The sequence below is a fragment of the Lolium rigidum genome, chromosome 1 (assembly GCF_022539505.1).
Source record: "Lolium rigidum isolate FL_2022 chromosome 1, APGP_CSIRO_Lrig_0.1, whole genome shotgun sequence".
Lineage (NCBI taxonomy): Eukaryota > Viridiplantae > Streptophyta > Magnoliopsida > Poales > Poaceae > Lolium > Lolium rigidum.
In genome coordinates, this window is record NC_061508.1 from 106,068,498 (window position 1) to 106,083,214 (window position 14,717).

General features: G+C 46.2%; 2 protein-coding genes across 2 annotated transcripts; one reads left to right on the forward strand and one right to left on the reverse strand.

The window, feature by feature from the left end:
* Nucleotides 1–2,648: 2,648 nt before the first annotated feature.
* LOC124679236 lies at nucleotides 2,649–6,610 on the forward strand. The gene is made up of 6 exons (XM_047215035.1): nucleotides 2,649–3,118; nucleotides 3,993–4,182; nucleotides 4,280–4,360; nucleotides 5,559–5,666; nucleotides 5,762–6,031; nucleotides 6,328–6,610. Exons 1-6 carry the CDS (start codon nucleotides 2,649–2,651, stop codon nucleotides 6,421–6,423), a joined length of 1,215 nt encoding a protein of 404 aa, XP_047070991.1. The 3' UTR covers nucleotides 6,424–6,610.
* A 652-nt stretch (nucleotides 6,611–7,262) lies between these two features.
* Nucleotides 7,263–10,779, reverse strand: LOC124649793 (pentatricopeptide repeat-containing protein At2g22410, mitochondrial-like). Its single transcript, XM_047189366.1, has 3 exons — nucleotides 8,663–10,779; nucleotides 8,330–8,513; nucleotides 7,263–7,462 (listed from the first exon to the last, which is right to left on the reverse strand). Exon 1 carries the CDS (start codon nucleotides 10,777–10,779, stop codon nucleotides 8,791–8,793), a length of 1,989 nt encoding a protein of 662 aa, XP_047045322.1. The 3' UTR covers nucleotides 7,263–7,462; nucleotides 8,330–8,513; nucleotides 8,663–8,790.
* Between the last annotated feature and the right edge of the window lie 3,938 nt (nucleotides 10,780–14,717).

Here is a 14,717-nt window from a genome sequence, read left to right on the forward strand (position 1 = left end):
TATTTTAAAACTATGATGAAAAAGGCAGCTATAAAGACAGAGTTCATGTCGACTGAGAAACAAGCGCGTGACATGTATAACCAAGATGGGATTTTGCACCTCCACTTGGAGAGATATTCTCTGGGCCATCTCGAATGCTATGATTAGGGAAGCATGGCCATGCGTGACTCGGTTAAGTGTTAACCGATGTAGTGGGCTAAGAGTTACTCGGGTGAATCTAAAGGTTAGTCGCTATGACTTTACATCACTTGGGAGCTGTCACGTTTCGCTAGGAGCAGATATCGACTTGAGACCAAGTGTTCATGGAAGCGAGTGAGACTCGGAACCATGACAAAATACTCGGAGGAGTAACTCTAGTCGTGTCTAAGTAGTCATCAACATGCAGGATCACACACTTAAGATAAAGGAGCTAGTTGGATGTGATCCGACTGAAATGGAGTCGGTTCGAGTTGTACTCGATCCGAACCAGTCCGTCACTTAGACTCACAGTGATAAAAATAGGACGCAAGTGAGTGGGTTGCAAGTGTTGTGAAGCCCAGAGTCACTCCCTATACTTTTAAACATAAGGCCTCAGCCCGACTTTATAAATAAAGCCTCATAATCAACAAGTCATACAAATAGGTTCGATCCCAGGGATCACACACACAAACACACAGTACAACGCCACATAAGAGGTCTTAGGAATACAAGCATGCAAATCAAAACGCCATAAGACGGCATCACACATGAGATCTATGATGCATCCATCTCCCTGATCTTGGCGTGAAATTCTCTAACCGCGCTTCGCCCACCAACGGCTGGTCCTTCGCTCTGATCAGAACCCTCTAGCTCTACATATGAAGTGACACGTGGAAGAAGACATCGCCCACCAACGGCTGGTCCTTCACTCTGACCAGAACACTCTAGCTCTACATATGAAGTGATATGTGGAAGAAGACATCAGTTGGGTTGCTCAAAATCTTTCCTTCAATAGTTAGTATATTACATATGAACCAAAGTGCCCAACATTGCGCCGCAAACGTAAACCAAACTACACTATGGAAGGATCCCGAAAGCCCGTGTGTAATGGCTAGGAACTCCCCATGCCCTCCTGGGTTCCAATCACACCGGAGAACATCCCGTAACCTGGCCCACACCAACCTTGCCAAAGAGCAAGAAAAAAAGATGTGGTTGCAATCTTCCGGCTCCCCACATAAGGAGCATAAGCCATTCGAAGGCCTCCGCCTTTTGGCGATGTTATCACTCGAGGGAAGGCGCCCCCTGATGAGTTGCCACAGAAATACTTTGATTTTAGGCGGCACTCTGGTGCGCCAAACGTCCTTGAAGTGCGTGATCGCCGCTCCCTCCGATAGACGGAGGTAAATGGATTTTGCCGTGAAAGCACCAAAGGGCTCCATCCTCCAAGATACATCATCCTCCCATGGAGAGGAGGAAGGGTCAGCGTGTAATTCCCTACACAGGTTATCCTATTCCACCTTCTCCGCCAAGCCCAGCTGCCAGCGGAAGCTCACCCTCCACCCTTCAGGAGAGTGGACCCCGCTAACCGTGATGTGCGGGTCCATGCAATAGTTGTAGAGCAGTGGAAACCGTTCCCAAATTGGGGCACTCCCGACCCACCAATCCGACCAGAAAAAGGTTCTCTTCCCATTTCGAACCTTTTGTTTAACCCCTAGTTTGAAGTATCATTTTTATTTTCTGAAGGGAGTTCCAGAATTGTAAACCCTTGGTAGGGACTTCTCGTGGAAAAAAGGTCTCTATCCCCCAGGTACTTGGCGATGTTATCACTCCCTATATAAAGTGAGGAAGATCCTACCCAAAGAGCATGATTAGAGCATTTCATGAGTTGGAAACCCTAGCCTCACTTAGTCCAGTTACCGTACTGGATCTACCAGTCCACCGTCGATGCTCCTCCTCGTACGTGTGGATACCGGCAGAGGCGTTGCACGCATGATGCTTCAAGGCGAAGGAGTTCGCAAATCCGAGAGTTGTTTGTGGGATCATCTTGGAACAGATCGAGTACTGCAGTGGCATACCGCGGTTTATCAAGTTCCGCACCTATACGTCTAGTGGTAATTCTCGTGGCTTTTTTCCTCAGCTAGATCTGACTGTACCATGTAGAGTCTTTTTTTTTCTACTACGTGGCCCAACACATGCTAGATTAGTGTTTCCCGCATCTACATGGACCGAAACAAATAATCCGATCTTTTTGCGGTAGACATGCCCTACTAACGAAAAAGCAGCGGTCAATGGCATTGTTGCAAATACGATGACTGAGTGTTGATTCCTGGACGAACTCACTACTTTTTAACCTCAAATTCTGTACGAAAATACAAATGGACACCGGTTGAGATCACCAATTCGGTTATTTGGAGAGCCAAAACACCAAAGCATCGACCATATGACCGAATATTAATGCTCAAATTTAGTGTTTTGAAACTGAACAAGTACTGTAATTACCCGAGTAGTACTTGTTTAGTTTCCAAGCACTAAATGCTTGGAGTACCATGCGTCGCGACTCTTCGGGTAATCCCACAATTAATTGTAATTATATTACTCCGTATCAAAGTATTTAAGCCGGGTACCACCGCCAACTACGCTTTTCACCGCTTCTCAACTCCCAAGAACCTCAAAGCCGCCGGGCGCCGACCATGGCCTACCTCCCGCCCCACAAGCGCCGCTCCGGCGGCTCCGACCCCGCCCCGCCCACCTCCTCCCTTGCCTCTCTCTCCATTTCCTCCTCTTCCCCTCGTGGCCGACACCAGCCCCGCCCGTCCAACAACAAGATCATCCACGCCGTCGGTTGCGTCTCCCGCTGGTCACCGCTCCCGCCCTTCTCCCCCGACTCCGACGACGCGGAATCTTTCCGTCTCGAGCCCTTCGCGTGCGAGCCTGTCGAGCGCAAGACCGGCTCCAAGCCCCTCGTCCTTTCGCTCTCCTCCCCGAAAGCCTCCTCCGGCTCCTCAGCGGAGGCCGCCGCCGCCGCCATCGCTGACAGGTTCCTGCCAGAACTACTCGCTGCGGCGCAGAGGGCGACGCACCATGTTAGTCCCGACAAGGAGGAGTCGGAAGTAGTGAAGCTGAGCCTTGTTGCCAGGGTGGGGAAGGTCCTGTTCCAACCGTGAGTTTTTCTGTTGCCCGTCTCTGTTTTACATTAAAAAAAAATCATTAGACAGAATAGCCAAAATAGTAAAATACCACTAGTCAAAGCTAATAATGCCAAAAAAATATACCATTAGTTAAAACCAAAGTGCCAAATACCACTCAAATTTGTGTTTTCATGCCGAAATACCACTAGTGGCTAACTAAGACTAACATTTTCAAAGAAAGGTACAAATGCCCTTACCATTAGATTCTCTTTGCCATTTTACAATATAGCTTTGAGGATGGTACTTCTGTTTTAGTTTCTTTTGCCCTTTTTTTGCATGTAGATTCTATTTGTGGTATACATGTGTTTTGGTTCTCCATTCTCATGGTTATAAATTATAATAACTGCCTAAGTTGTTACTATTACTTTTACTGACACTGCGTGGTAATCAGCTGAGGGCGAATGTAACAACCCTGCAATTGATAAAACATTCTGAGATTACAAAACAATTATTGATTGTTTAGCAGTTGATACTTATATGTGCAGTTAAGACATGATTGATTACCAACACCACACCAATTTACACTGAACCAATTTGCAGAAGTGTGAAGCCGTCAATCATGAAACTGATTCTAAAAGCTAGCAATGATCAAATTGATTCTCAAGATAATTTTTTTTATCAAATGAAGTAAGCTGTGTTTAGGTGGCAGAATAGGACTGAAGTCATCAGGGGCTGAAAATATAGTTACCTGAAATAAGCTAGTGGTATCTTGGCACTTTGGTTTTCTCTAGTGGTATTTTGGCACATTTGGTTTTGACTGGTGGTATTTTGGCTATTCTTTTTCTTTTTTCATTACCTTGTGATGAGCGTGCAAAGAATGCTAAGTAGTAATGCTGGTGTGCATAGTGGTGGATTACATGTCTCCTTGGACTCGCTCCGCGACGCCGCAAAAGCTGGGAACGAAGGATCAAAGAGCCACGTCCATAAATCCTTCTACACTAATGTGCCCAGGGAGTGTTTTGAAGACATGGAGCAATCCACTGTTAAGCTGATGGGTCTGGAGTTTGACTCATCAAAAGAGCACTACCATGTAAAGGTCTGCACGTCTAACAATCTGCATGTTATCCTACTACTAGTTTTCTCTTCAGACTAGCTAGTTAATCATTTCTGGGCCTTGAAATGTATGATGACAGATATTTGACAAGCACCGTAGTGATTCTACCATGTCTTGTAAATGCACCCTGCAACAAGATGGGAAGCTTGCAATCCATAAGGTATGTCTTCCACTCTGTCCTTGCTTTTATATTTGCTTCTTACAACTCTCAAATCTCGAGTTTCTGGTTTCTACCAATACCTTACGGTAATTTATATAGGTTCATCGCTAAATATATAGTAGTATGGAATATGGGGATTATACATAGTTTTATTCTTTTATGCCTGACATTTAAGAATCCCAAGACTTTCAAGATGAGACGCATGGGGCTAAATTTTAGCTATCAACTACTCCATCTTCAGGATTACTTACAAGGCTAGTATATTTTACCAAAGTCAAAGTTGTGTAGTTTGATCTGATATAGGCATTTTTTGCAGTCTCTGAGTTTTTTGTTAGATAGGCTGTAGGCTCCTTTTGCTTTTTCCTGTTTCTGGCCCTTTGGCCTTGGCTCATATTTCTCGTCATCTTGACATTCTCTATAATACAAAATGACAAGCATTTGGGCAAGTGTTCGATGAAAAACATATGCAAGACCCTATAAGCACATTATGTTCCCTGATTGGTTTAGTGATAACGATTTGGTATTGTAGATGTTGATATTTGTTATAAACTCAGTCAAACTAAGAGAAACTTAATAGTGCTTGTAAACCTGAATGAGTGAGTATCATGCTTATTTTGATTCATAGCCATTGTTGGGCAATTTAGATGTAGACAGTCCTGCAAAAATAATAATTTAGAAGCATGCAAATACTTATGAAAGAATTGTTTTCTAAAGCAGTCACATATTGTGCACGTAGGCCTATAACAGAATTTCAAGCTCTAATATCCTTATGTTCCCTAGCTAAAAAAACTGCAGAAACAAGTAAAGCTCAGCCTGATAGCTTTTTTTTTTTTTAACTAAAAAGCAAGTCATTGCGTTGCTTACTGGAAGTTTGCTTTAAATTAATTGAAGTGAGATTGTTCTAGTCACTGGTGGATGTTGTCTATAACTCGGTGGTAATTGTTCATTTTTTGCCTCATTTTTTTACATTCTATCGTAGATATTGTTTAGTATAACATATTCCCCTGTAGATAGGTGAGGAAATCTTTTAAGTTTTCATTTATATCCCGAATAGGGGCATTTGATTAGTTTCTGATATGTGATTTACATGCTGTGGCTGCGCTGAATCATACATATGTACCACACTACTATTCATTATAAGCCACTAGCTAACAATAATTTTGCTTATCATTCTTCTCCGCTGTTACTTCTTGTGCAGGTTGAACTGAACCAGATACGGCACTTGGTGGAAGACATATCCTGTCTGTCCCAAGACCTTGACTTAAGGCTGATGTTGAGGACCAAAAGGATCCTGAAAAACTTAGATGTGAGTTCATGTTGGAACTACCTTTGATCCTCACCACCTTCTTTTCTTCGGAGAAAAAGCTTATGTTCGGCTGACTCATTTGATATCACTTGCAGCCTGAGGTGGAAAATGCCATACAGAGCTTAGTGTCTTCAGCTATTCTTGATCCTAATGTCAAAGGGGGGCTCAGATGGCCACTTGGGAAGGGATCGATAGGTGAGAGGTTCAGCATAGTTGGAGTGTGGCATACAACATACAAAGCTTTCAGGAATGAAACATTAAGGTTCAAGCTAAGGCATGCTGACCGGTTTGACCACCGGAGATCGACTGGAGAAGTTTCCAATGAAGTTAGCTTCAAACTAATTGGTATATCAAATAGACTGGAGGTTAGTAAACAGCAAATTGATTCCTAAGATAATATCATGTCGCATCTCTGACGTCCTTGGGTGAGTTAGTAGATTTTTTTTGTTATATTTTACTTTCATGCATTTTATGCAGGTAAATGCTCAAACAACCATTCCTCTAAAAAAATGTTCAGACAACCTTTAAAAAGGCTAATGAAATATGAACGTTGTTTTCGTAATAAAATATGGGTACTCTGATCTGTAATTATCGTTGGTGTATTTCTTGAATCGACGGTGGATTGAAGGGCACAATCATTCTCCTCTTGTTCATTTCCCAGGAGGGTAATAAAGAGGTGGACTCTGTGAAGGAGATGCTGGAATCTGCTGTGCGGATGATCTGGGACAGTGCTTTGTGCTACAAGATGGCACACTGAGCTCGGTGGTCGGGTTTGCAGTAGGCCAACAAGTACATTACATCATGTGGTTGCTTAACGATGTAAATGTTGGTTTGAAACCTGCTGTGTAAATAGTTTAGCTTTGCAGTGAATTTACTGAATATGCAGTCATTGCTACCTTCGAGTTGCAACTTTCAGATTGCGCTTCTACTTCCTTTTTTCCTCTTTTTTTCAGCAGCGCAAGTCTTCATCCCTTAGGCCTGTGTCTCTCCTAGGTTCTGGCTGCTTGCTTCTATCGATTCTAACTTGGTTAACTAGGGTTGATCCGCTTGATCAGATAGGTCAAAGTTAAGGTCATGCGGCCTGAGTTACTTTTGCTTGTTTCCATGAGACTATTTATCTAAGTCAAGTTCTCTTCTACCTTAATGAAGTTCGGCCTAAGTACCTTTGAGGACAACATACCTCGTTCGTTGTATTGGTGATCCAACTAAATAAGATGGTTTTTGGTGCTTTTTGGGTGAAATCCTCCTCTTGCTAACAATCTGTATTTTCTCTCACCCATATTTGCGTTGTCTAGATGTATCTAGACTTGATTTAGTATATAGATACATTCAAACTTTGAAAAAGTTGAGACATCTTTTTTTGGACAGAGGTAGTATTTAATATGTTACGCAATAAATGCATAGTAGCTCAAGAAACATGTATATATAGATTAATAACGAAAATAAAATACATGCATTATGAACTTACACAAGGCATCTATGTGCCTTCATGAAATGAAAAAAACATACACAAAGTACATGCATAGCAGAAAGTAGACTAGAATAGTGTGAAAAGTACAGATGTCATCGCCGGACATCTTATTTGTTCAGTCCATCTTATTATTCAGCAAACAGGATGTCACCAAGGACATCTTAATTGTTCAGTTCATCTTATTAATCAGCAAGCATCATGTCGAAAGGTTGGACTGCCAGCCGGAGCTAGCGGTTCAGTGCTATCCGGGCAATTTCTCCTTGATATTGTCCACGAGTCCTATCTTCTCGCTGGTGTCGACATCCTTCCGCGCATGACTCCGTATCTGCAAAAGGAAATGCACACTATGAAAAGAGGCTTTAGCTCAATGATTTTCTCAGATATTCTACATTGTAATAGAATAACTTCATTATTTATTCAACACTTGAAAGGAAACTCAACTCGTTTTTTAAAGGTACACCATAAAAGTTGAACAATGTATATATCAATGTGTGTTACATAGAGGGCAGAACTAACAGTCTAAACCATTCAACATAGATTTGCTTAGTAAACACTTGGAAAGAAGAGAGGGAAATATCAAGATCGCTACAAACTATACATGCCACAGTTTTTGAGCCAACAGACGCTTCTATCCTTTTCCAGATCAACCCTATAGTAGAAAAAAGGAAGAGGGTCATATAGGATACCGTCAGTGCATCACCACTTACTCCTACAACTAATAGGACTATACACATAAACTATTGCAGCTGAATCCCTTGCCAAAAATCTACAGGCTTTCTGCTCTTCCCAGCTGCAGACATACAACATGTGCTCCAAACAAACACAAAAGTAGCTAAAATACCTGATGTCAGTAAATAGTCAAGCACATTCATCCTGTAACCCCCGTGTTACATCAATTGTACATTACTCCCATCTTAAAATAAAGCATACCTCATATGAGACCCCTTGAAACCCCAAACATCTGACAAGGAGCGCATATCAAACTACACGGTGCTCCTATGGCTTCGCCTTAACCGAGCCTGGAATGTCTGTACCACATTTTCAGGCAGAAATACAAATAAAAGCCCTTGGCGGCTGACTCTTTGTCACGATCAGGACACAGTCAAACTACTGGACTGGTGAAAGTACAGGAAAAATGGTGTAAGCAGATAGTTCAATCGCAATAAAAGCTAATAACAGTTTGGTTTCTTACAGGTTGCCAATCAGGATGCTCTACTGTGGTCCTGGCGTCCTGCCAACCTCTCATTTCCAAGCTTTTAGCTTCTCAGAGTGTTGGTGACACATCACGGCAAAGAGAATGGTTCCTCAGCATTATCGATATATGCCACATACCTGAGCAGTCGGTTGTCCAGTGAACCATGATATCTGCAGAAAGCCTGGAACTGAACCAATTAGCAGGGTAAATGCAGGTGTATGTCAAAGGGCAAATAATAAGTTATACTTGCAGCAACTCTCCATATATGTGAATGCAACTTAATTGAATGCGTAAAATTAATTTTATCCACAGCTCAAAGTTCAAACGAACCTAGGTGTACTTTCGCTCTTCAAGGGACGTGCTTCTTTAGCATGGCATACGACAAGCTGCTAGAAGATGAATAGTATTAGCCTTTAGGGCCTATGTGCAGAGTCGATTTCTTCTGTATATCTCTTACTCTACAGCATCAGGTTCTGATTGATAGTCGGAGCACTCCAAAATGGACTGTTTAACTCTTCCGCGACGAGTTCTACTGGTTGCACAGCCAGGTCATGCAGAGAGACCAAATGATACGACAACTGATCAACTGCCGCATATATCTCGTTTGAGCTTTCATGTCTGATGTCCTCCACTCCAAATTCGTGTATGCCGTTGCTTACTTCAATTGAACTAACACCCATATCCTTTTTTGTTCCCCTCCCTCTCATTAACTTCCTGAGCCTTTTCATGTCTTCCAACTGGTGAGTTTCATAAAACAAGTTCGAAATTAGGACAAACAAGCCTCCACTGATTCCCTCTAGCTCGAGTAGTTGTTTGATCACTAACTTGCCGATAGCCACATTCCCATGGATTCTGCATGCTCCAAGTATTGCACCCCATACCACAACATCAGGCTTCATTGGCATATCTTTTATTAGATTAACGGCCTCTGCTAGATGGCCACGGCGACCAAGTAGATCAACCATGCAAGCATAGTGCTCAACTTCAGGCTTAACATTATAAACATGCAGCATGGCTTTGAAGTAATACTGTCCAGCTTCTAGTAGACCACCATGACTGCATGCAGAAAGAAGACCAACAAAGGTGATCTCATCAGGGGAGTAGGCATCAGATACCATAGTTCTGAAGAACATGACTGTCTCCTGTGCACGCCCATGCATGGCTAGCGCCCCAATAATCACATTCCAAGAGACAACATTTTTATTGGGCATCTCACTGAACAAGCCTATGACTGTGTCTACCTGACCACATCTTGCATACATATCAAGAAGTGAATTAAGGAGAGTGATGCCAGGATCACTGAAACTGCCTCTAACATAGCAATGTATCAACTTTCCAGAAGCCAAATCGCCATTTTGTCCACAGGCACAGAGTACAGCAGCCAATGTAATCTCATCTGGAGTGAGACCTAGGGATTTCATACGGTTGTAAAGATCCAATGTTTCACGGAATCGACAACTTTGGACATAGCAAGAGATCATGGCATTCCAAGAGACTATGTTCCTCTCTGGCATCTGATCAAACCAATTTCTTGCAGCATCAACTGAACCATGATTTGCCAGAGCGCATAGCATGGAAGTCCATGAAACCACATTCTTTACACGCATCATGTCAAAGCATCTACGAGCCATCCACAAATCCCCGCACTTACCGTACATGTCCACCAGTGCGTTGCCGAGAATGAGATCAACCCGAGATCCACTAGCCAACATATGAGAATGCAGGAGCCGACCGACTTGAAGATTTCCCTCACTTGAACACACAAAAAGCAGGCTGGCTAATGTAAACTCATCTGCCAGAAATCCTTGACGCCTCATCTCTCTGAACAAGGAGCATGCCTCGCCGGTATCCCCAGCCTGGGCGTACCCGCCAATCATCGTGTTCCACGACACAACATTCCTGTCTGCCATCTCATCAAAGAACTGCCGAGCGTCCTGCAGCGGAGACCCTGCCGATGCATAGGAGTGCAGAAGCGCATTGGCCACGAAAATCTGCCGCACGAACCCTATCTTGACAACCGCTCCATGGGTGGCCAGCGCGTGCCCCGTGGCCCGTGCCCTTGCGCAGGCCTTGAGGACAAACGGCAGCGTAAACTCGTTGGGCAGGATGCCGCTCCGGAGGACGTCGCGGTGCAGACAGAGCGCTTCCTGAGGGAAACCGCTGTTCGAGTACGCCCTGATAAGGCTGTTGTACATGAACCTGTCCGGGTAAGGAATTCTGTCGAACAGCTGGCGGGCGTGGCAGAGTCCGCCATGTCCAGCGCCACCTGAGATCGCGCAGTATGAGGCGACGAGCTGGGAGGCGACGGAGGCCACGGCAGAGGAGCCGTGGAGGATGAGGTGGGCGTGGAGCTGGTCGAGGTGATGGACGGAGCGGCACTGGCGTAGGAGCTCGAGGACATGGCGGGAGGCGACATCTGCTGCCGTCGATGCAAGCATCGAAGACATCAGGCCGATGGGCCCTAATTGTTAGATCAGGCCGGACTTGGTTGAGACATGATTATCAGGCTTGTCCATAAATACGAGGTTTTCACCCTGCTCTGGATCTTCTTTCTACCTCACTGCTCCATCAAAATGGAAGACAATGTCACGACTCCAACTCTGAAGATTCAGTGTGAAACTTCCAAGTTCGGAGTTCCATTGTGATATATTAGTAGACCTAGTGGACATTGCCATGTCACTTATAGCAAGTGCTGTATCCAACATTAATAATAGTCCGATGTAAAGTTATGCTACACATATCTTCTCTTCTAACTCCTCTCACTCAGTAAAAAATATAATATTTAAACTTTTATAGTGTTTTGATGTGACCCTATTATACTTGCTCCAAGTAGTTGGGCCTAATGTGTTGTAAAGGCAATTGTCCGTCTGCGAGCGTCAGTGTGTGGCCCTGACACTGACGTTGAACGGGTCAGATAGAGGGTAGGGCAGGCCGGCCCAACAAGTCTTTGTTTTTTCGTATTTTATTTTTCCTATTTCTCATTTCATTTCCTTCTTATTAATGATTTATAATTCCACTACTTTCTTTTAATGTCCACTTTATTTTTAATTTTATTATATTAATTTATTTGGTTTTTATTTTATAATTCTTAATTCATATTTCGTATTTACTTAAAAACATGCATGACCATCTTTTTTCAACATGATCAATTTTTCCATTTAGATGAAATATTTGTTCTAATAGGCATGAACTCATTTTTTAGTACTATCTGTGCACATTTATGTTTATTTCACGTTAATTATTATGGGGAAAACGTAATTGCAGAATTGTCTGAGATTGCCTTATCTCTAAAACATGTGTGTGGTACAAAATAATCCTTCACACAGTACAAATAATTATTCACGAGATTTAAAATAATTGTTTATCACAATGAGAATTGTCACGCAGTACAAAATAATTGTTCCCACGGTGAAAAAAAAAGTTGGTCATAAGGCTAAATGTTATGCTCATGCAATACAAAATAATGGAGGGTCAAATAATTGTCCACGTGGTACAATAAAGGTGTTTCATAATGTTTCAAATAATTGTTTAAGAATAACGCCGTAAATGCAAACACCCATGTCAAGACCTAGATGAGCTGGTTTCGCTACAAGGAACCAAAGAACCAGAAAACAAAGTTCAGTTCGCTTATTACCTCTGTTTCAAGATGTTTTAGCGGATCAGTTTCTAGGACTCTTATATTCGGAGGTAGTATTTATCACTGGCGTAGCTTAGTGTAGGTCAGGCACATCTCTCAAGAAAAAATTCTGGGAAAGGTTAGATTAGAAATTTTTGTGTTTGGCCCCTCCTAAGAGCATCTCCAGTCGCGTCCCCCAAAGCGATTTGGGGCGCGCCGGACAAAAAAAACGTTCCAGTCGCGTCCCCCAAAGCCCATTTTTGTCCGGCGCGCCCCGAGCCCGTCCCCGTCCCACAGGGGACGCTCCGGGGACGCCGGACACAACGAAAAGCGAGGCCAACCGACGCGGGCCCGACCCGTCAGCGGCACAGGGAAAATTCGTCTCACACTCCCGCCAAATCCCGCCGCTCCCGCCAAATCGCGCCTATACCGCCGCGCACCGGCCTCCCAAAACATATCCTGCCGCCGATTCATTTCTCCTATCCCGCCGATTTCTTTCTCCCTCCCGCCATGCACCCGCCGCCGCTACCCTCTCCCCATTCCATGGCGCCGCCGACAGCCCCCAAAAAGATGGCGAAGAAAGCGGCCAAGAAGCCGCCGGGCAATGCGACGATAGGGGTGAAAGCGCCGTTCGCGAAGCCGCGGAAGGCGCCGGCTGCGAAGAAGAAGCTCGAAGGAATGACCGAAGATGAATGGCAGCAAGATTGCCCGCGCCGGAAGCTATCGACGGCGGAGCGGAAAGGACGGAGGGCGGCGGAGCCGGAGAAGAAGGCTCTGGCGGCGCGCCAGCACCAGCACATAATCGCCGGGTGTATCGCCGCCACCAACGCGAGCCCATATAGTACGAACGTGCCGGTGTACGTTCCGGGAGTCTTCTCTCCGTCGCAAGCCGCCTTCTACAAAGACGGCCCCTCCGCCACTCCCGGGTGCGTGACGCCTAACTTGTCGCCGCACTACCCGGATGCGCTGCCGCACGGCGGCTTCAACCCCAACAACCTCTACTCCCCGGCGTACGAGCAACGCGAGCCAGGACCCGGTCCGGACGGCGGCCCTTTCACCGGCCGCAGGGGTCCGCTCGAATACGACGGCGCCGGTGCTGAGGAGGACGACGGGGTTGAGGAGGAGGACGACGAGGAAGAGGACAGGGTGGAGGACGACGAGGAGGACGACGATGAGGACGAAGAGGGCGGCGAGGAAGAGGACGACGAGGGTGCCGGTGACGATGATCTCGTGGAGGTAGACGCGGACGGCGTGAGGACGAAGAAGAAGAAGGCGTCGGGCACACGAGGCCCGAAGTGGACGCCTCTGGAAGATCAATGTCTGTGCGAGTCGTGGGCGACGGTGAGCCATGACTCCATCATCGGCGCCAACCAAAAAGGCGGGAAGTATTGGGCGAGGATCAAGGCCGAGTTCGATGAGCGCAAGCTCATCAACAACGACTACCGGAAAGTGACAATGAAGAGGAGCCAGAAGGCAATGTCGACGCGATGGGCCATCATCCAGGCGTCGGTGAACTCCTTCCATGGGTACCATCACGACTTAGAGACCAGAGGCGACAGCGGCGCCGACGTCGGCCAACCTGGTACGACTCGTTTCTTCCATAATCCGTAGCGCCCACATTGTGTTCGATGAAATGACTCTGCTTCCTTTGGTTAGTTTGATCGGGCCATGGAATTGTACGCCAAGTACTCGGAAGGTCACAAGTCTTTCGCGCTGATGCATTGCTATGGCAAGCTCAAAATGAATGAGAAATGGCGGCTGACGCGCTTGTCGCTGTCCAAGGGGAAGGACGCCATTGATCCGGACGCGCCGCCGGCAACGTCGGCGGGGCGTCCCTATCGGCAACAAGGCTGCCAAGGCCGCCTTGGCCGACGCTGCATCGTCTGAGAAGACGCAGGCGTCGATCACGAAATGCCTCGCCGACGTCTCCTCGACCTTTATCTCCCGCGACAAGAAGGCCGACCAAAGGTGGGCCGAGCTGCTCAAGAGGCAAGAGGAGAAGCCGGAGCTCAAGAAACGCAGGGACGACATGTCCCTGCTGAGAACGTCGACGAGAGGGAATGTCTCCCCGGACGCGAGCGGCGCACAACTTCTTCAAAGGCCAGATCCTCGACGACATCGAAGCCAAAATGGCGGCGGCGGACGCGGCGGCCCCGGCAGCGGCATCGGCATCGGCGGCAGCGGCAGCGCAGCAAGAGCAGGGCCGACGCGTCTTCTACCGCTACACCTGCGTCGGCCTCCGTGTCGGCGACGGAGCGGACGCACCATGCACGGGAACAGGCAGATCGCGACGAGGTCGTCGTGCTCGACGGGCCTGCGTCGACTCGGGACACGACGCCGTCGACCAACCCCTTCTTCTAATTTGCATGCACCACCGATCTGTAATATGATCGCGCGCCCAGTACTTTGATCGATCGCCGCTACTCGATCGCGACGAACCGGCGGGAACGATCTCTTTTGAATGCATCTATTTGAATTTCTGATTGGGGGCGGCGTTTGGGGGACGCGGCTGGGGAGCGACGTCCCCCAAACGCGGCACGAACAAAACACGTCCCCCAAACGCTCGATCCGGCGCGGTTTGGGGGACGATTTGGGGGACGCGACTGGAGATGCTCTAAAACTCCTAAATTGCATGTTGTCCCCTCCGCCATCCTTGGCAAGCTCCGCCACTGGTATTTGTCAATGATTTGGAGTCGTTCTCAAGCAGTCCATTGTTCGGAAAATAGGGTCAAATTAAGAATTAGAGACGGACTACAAAACTGAGTTACC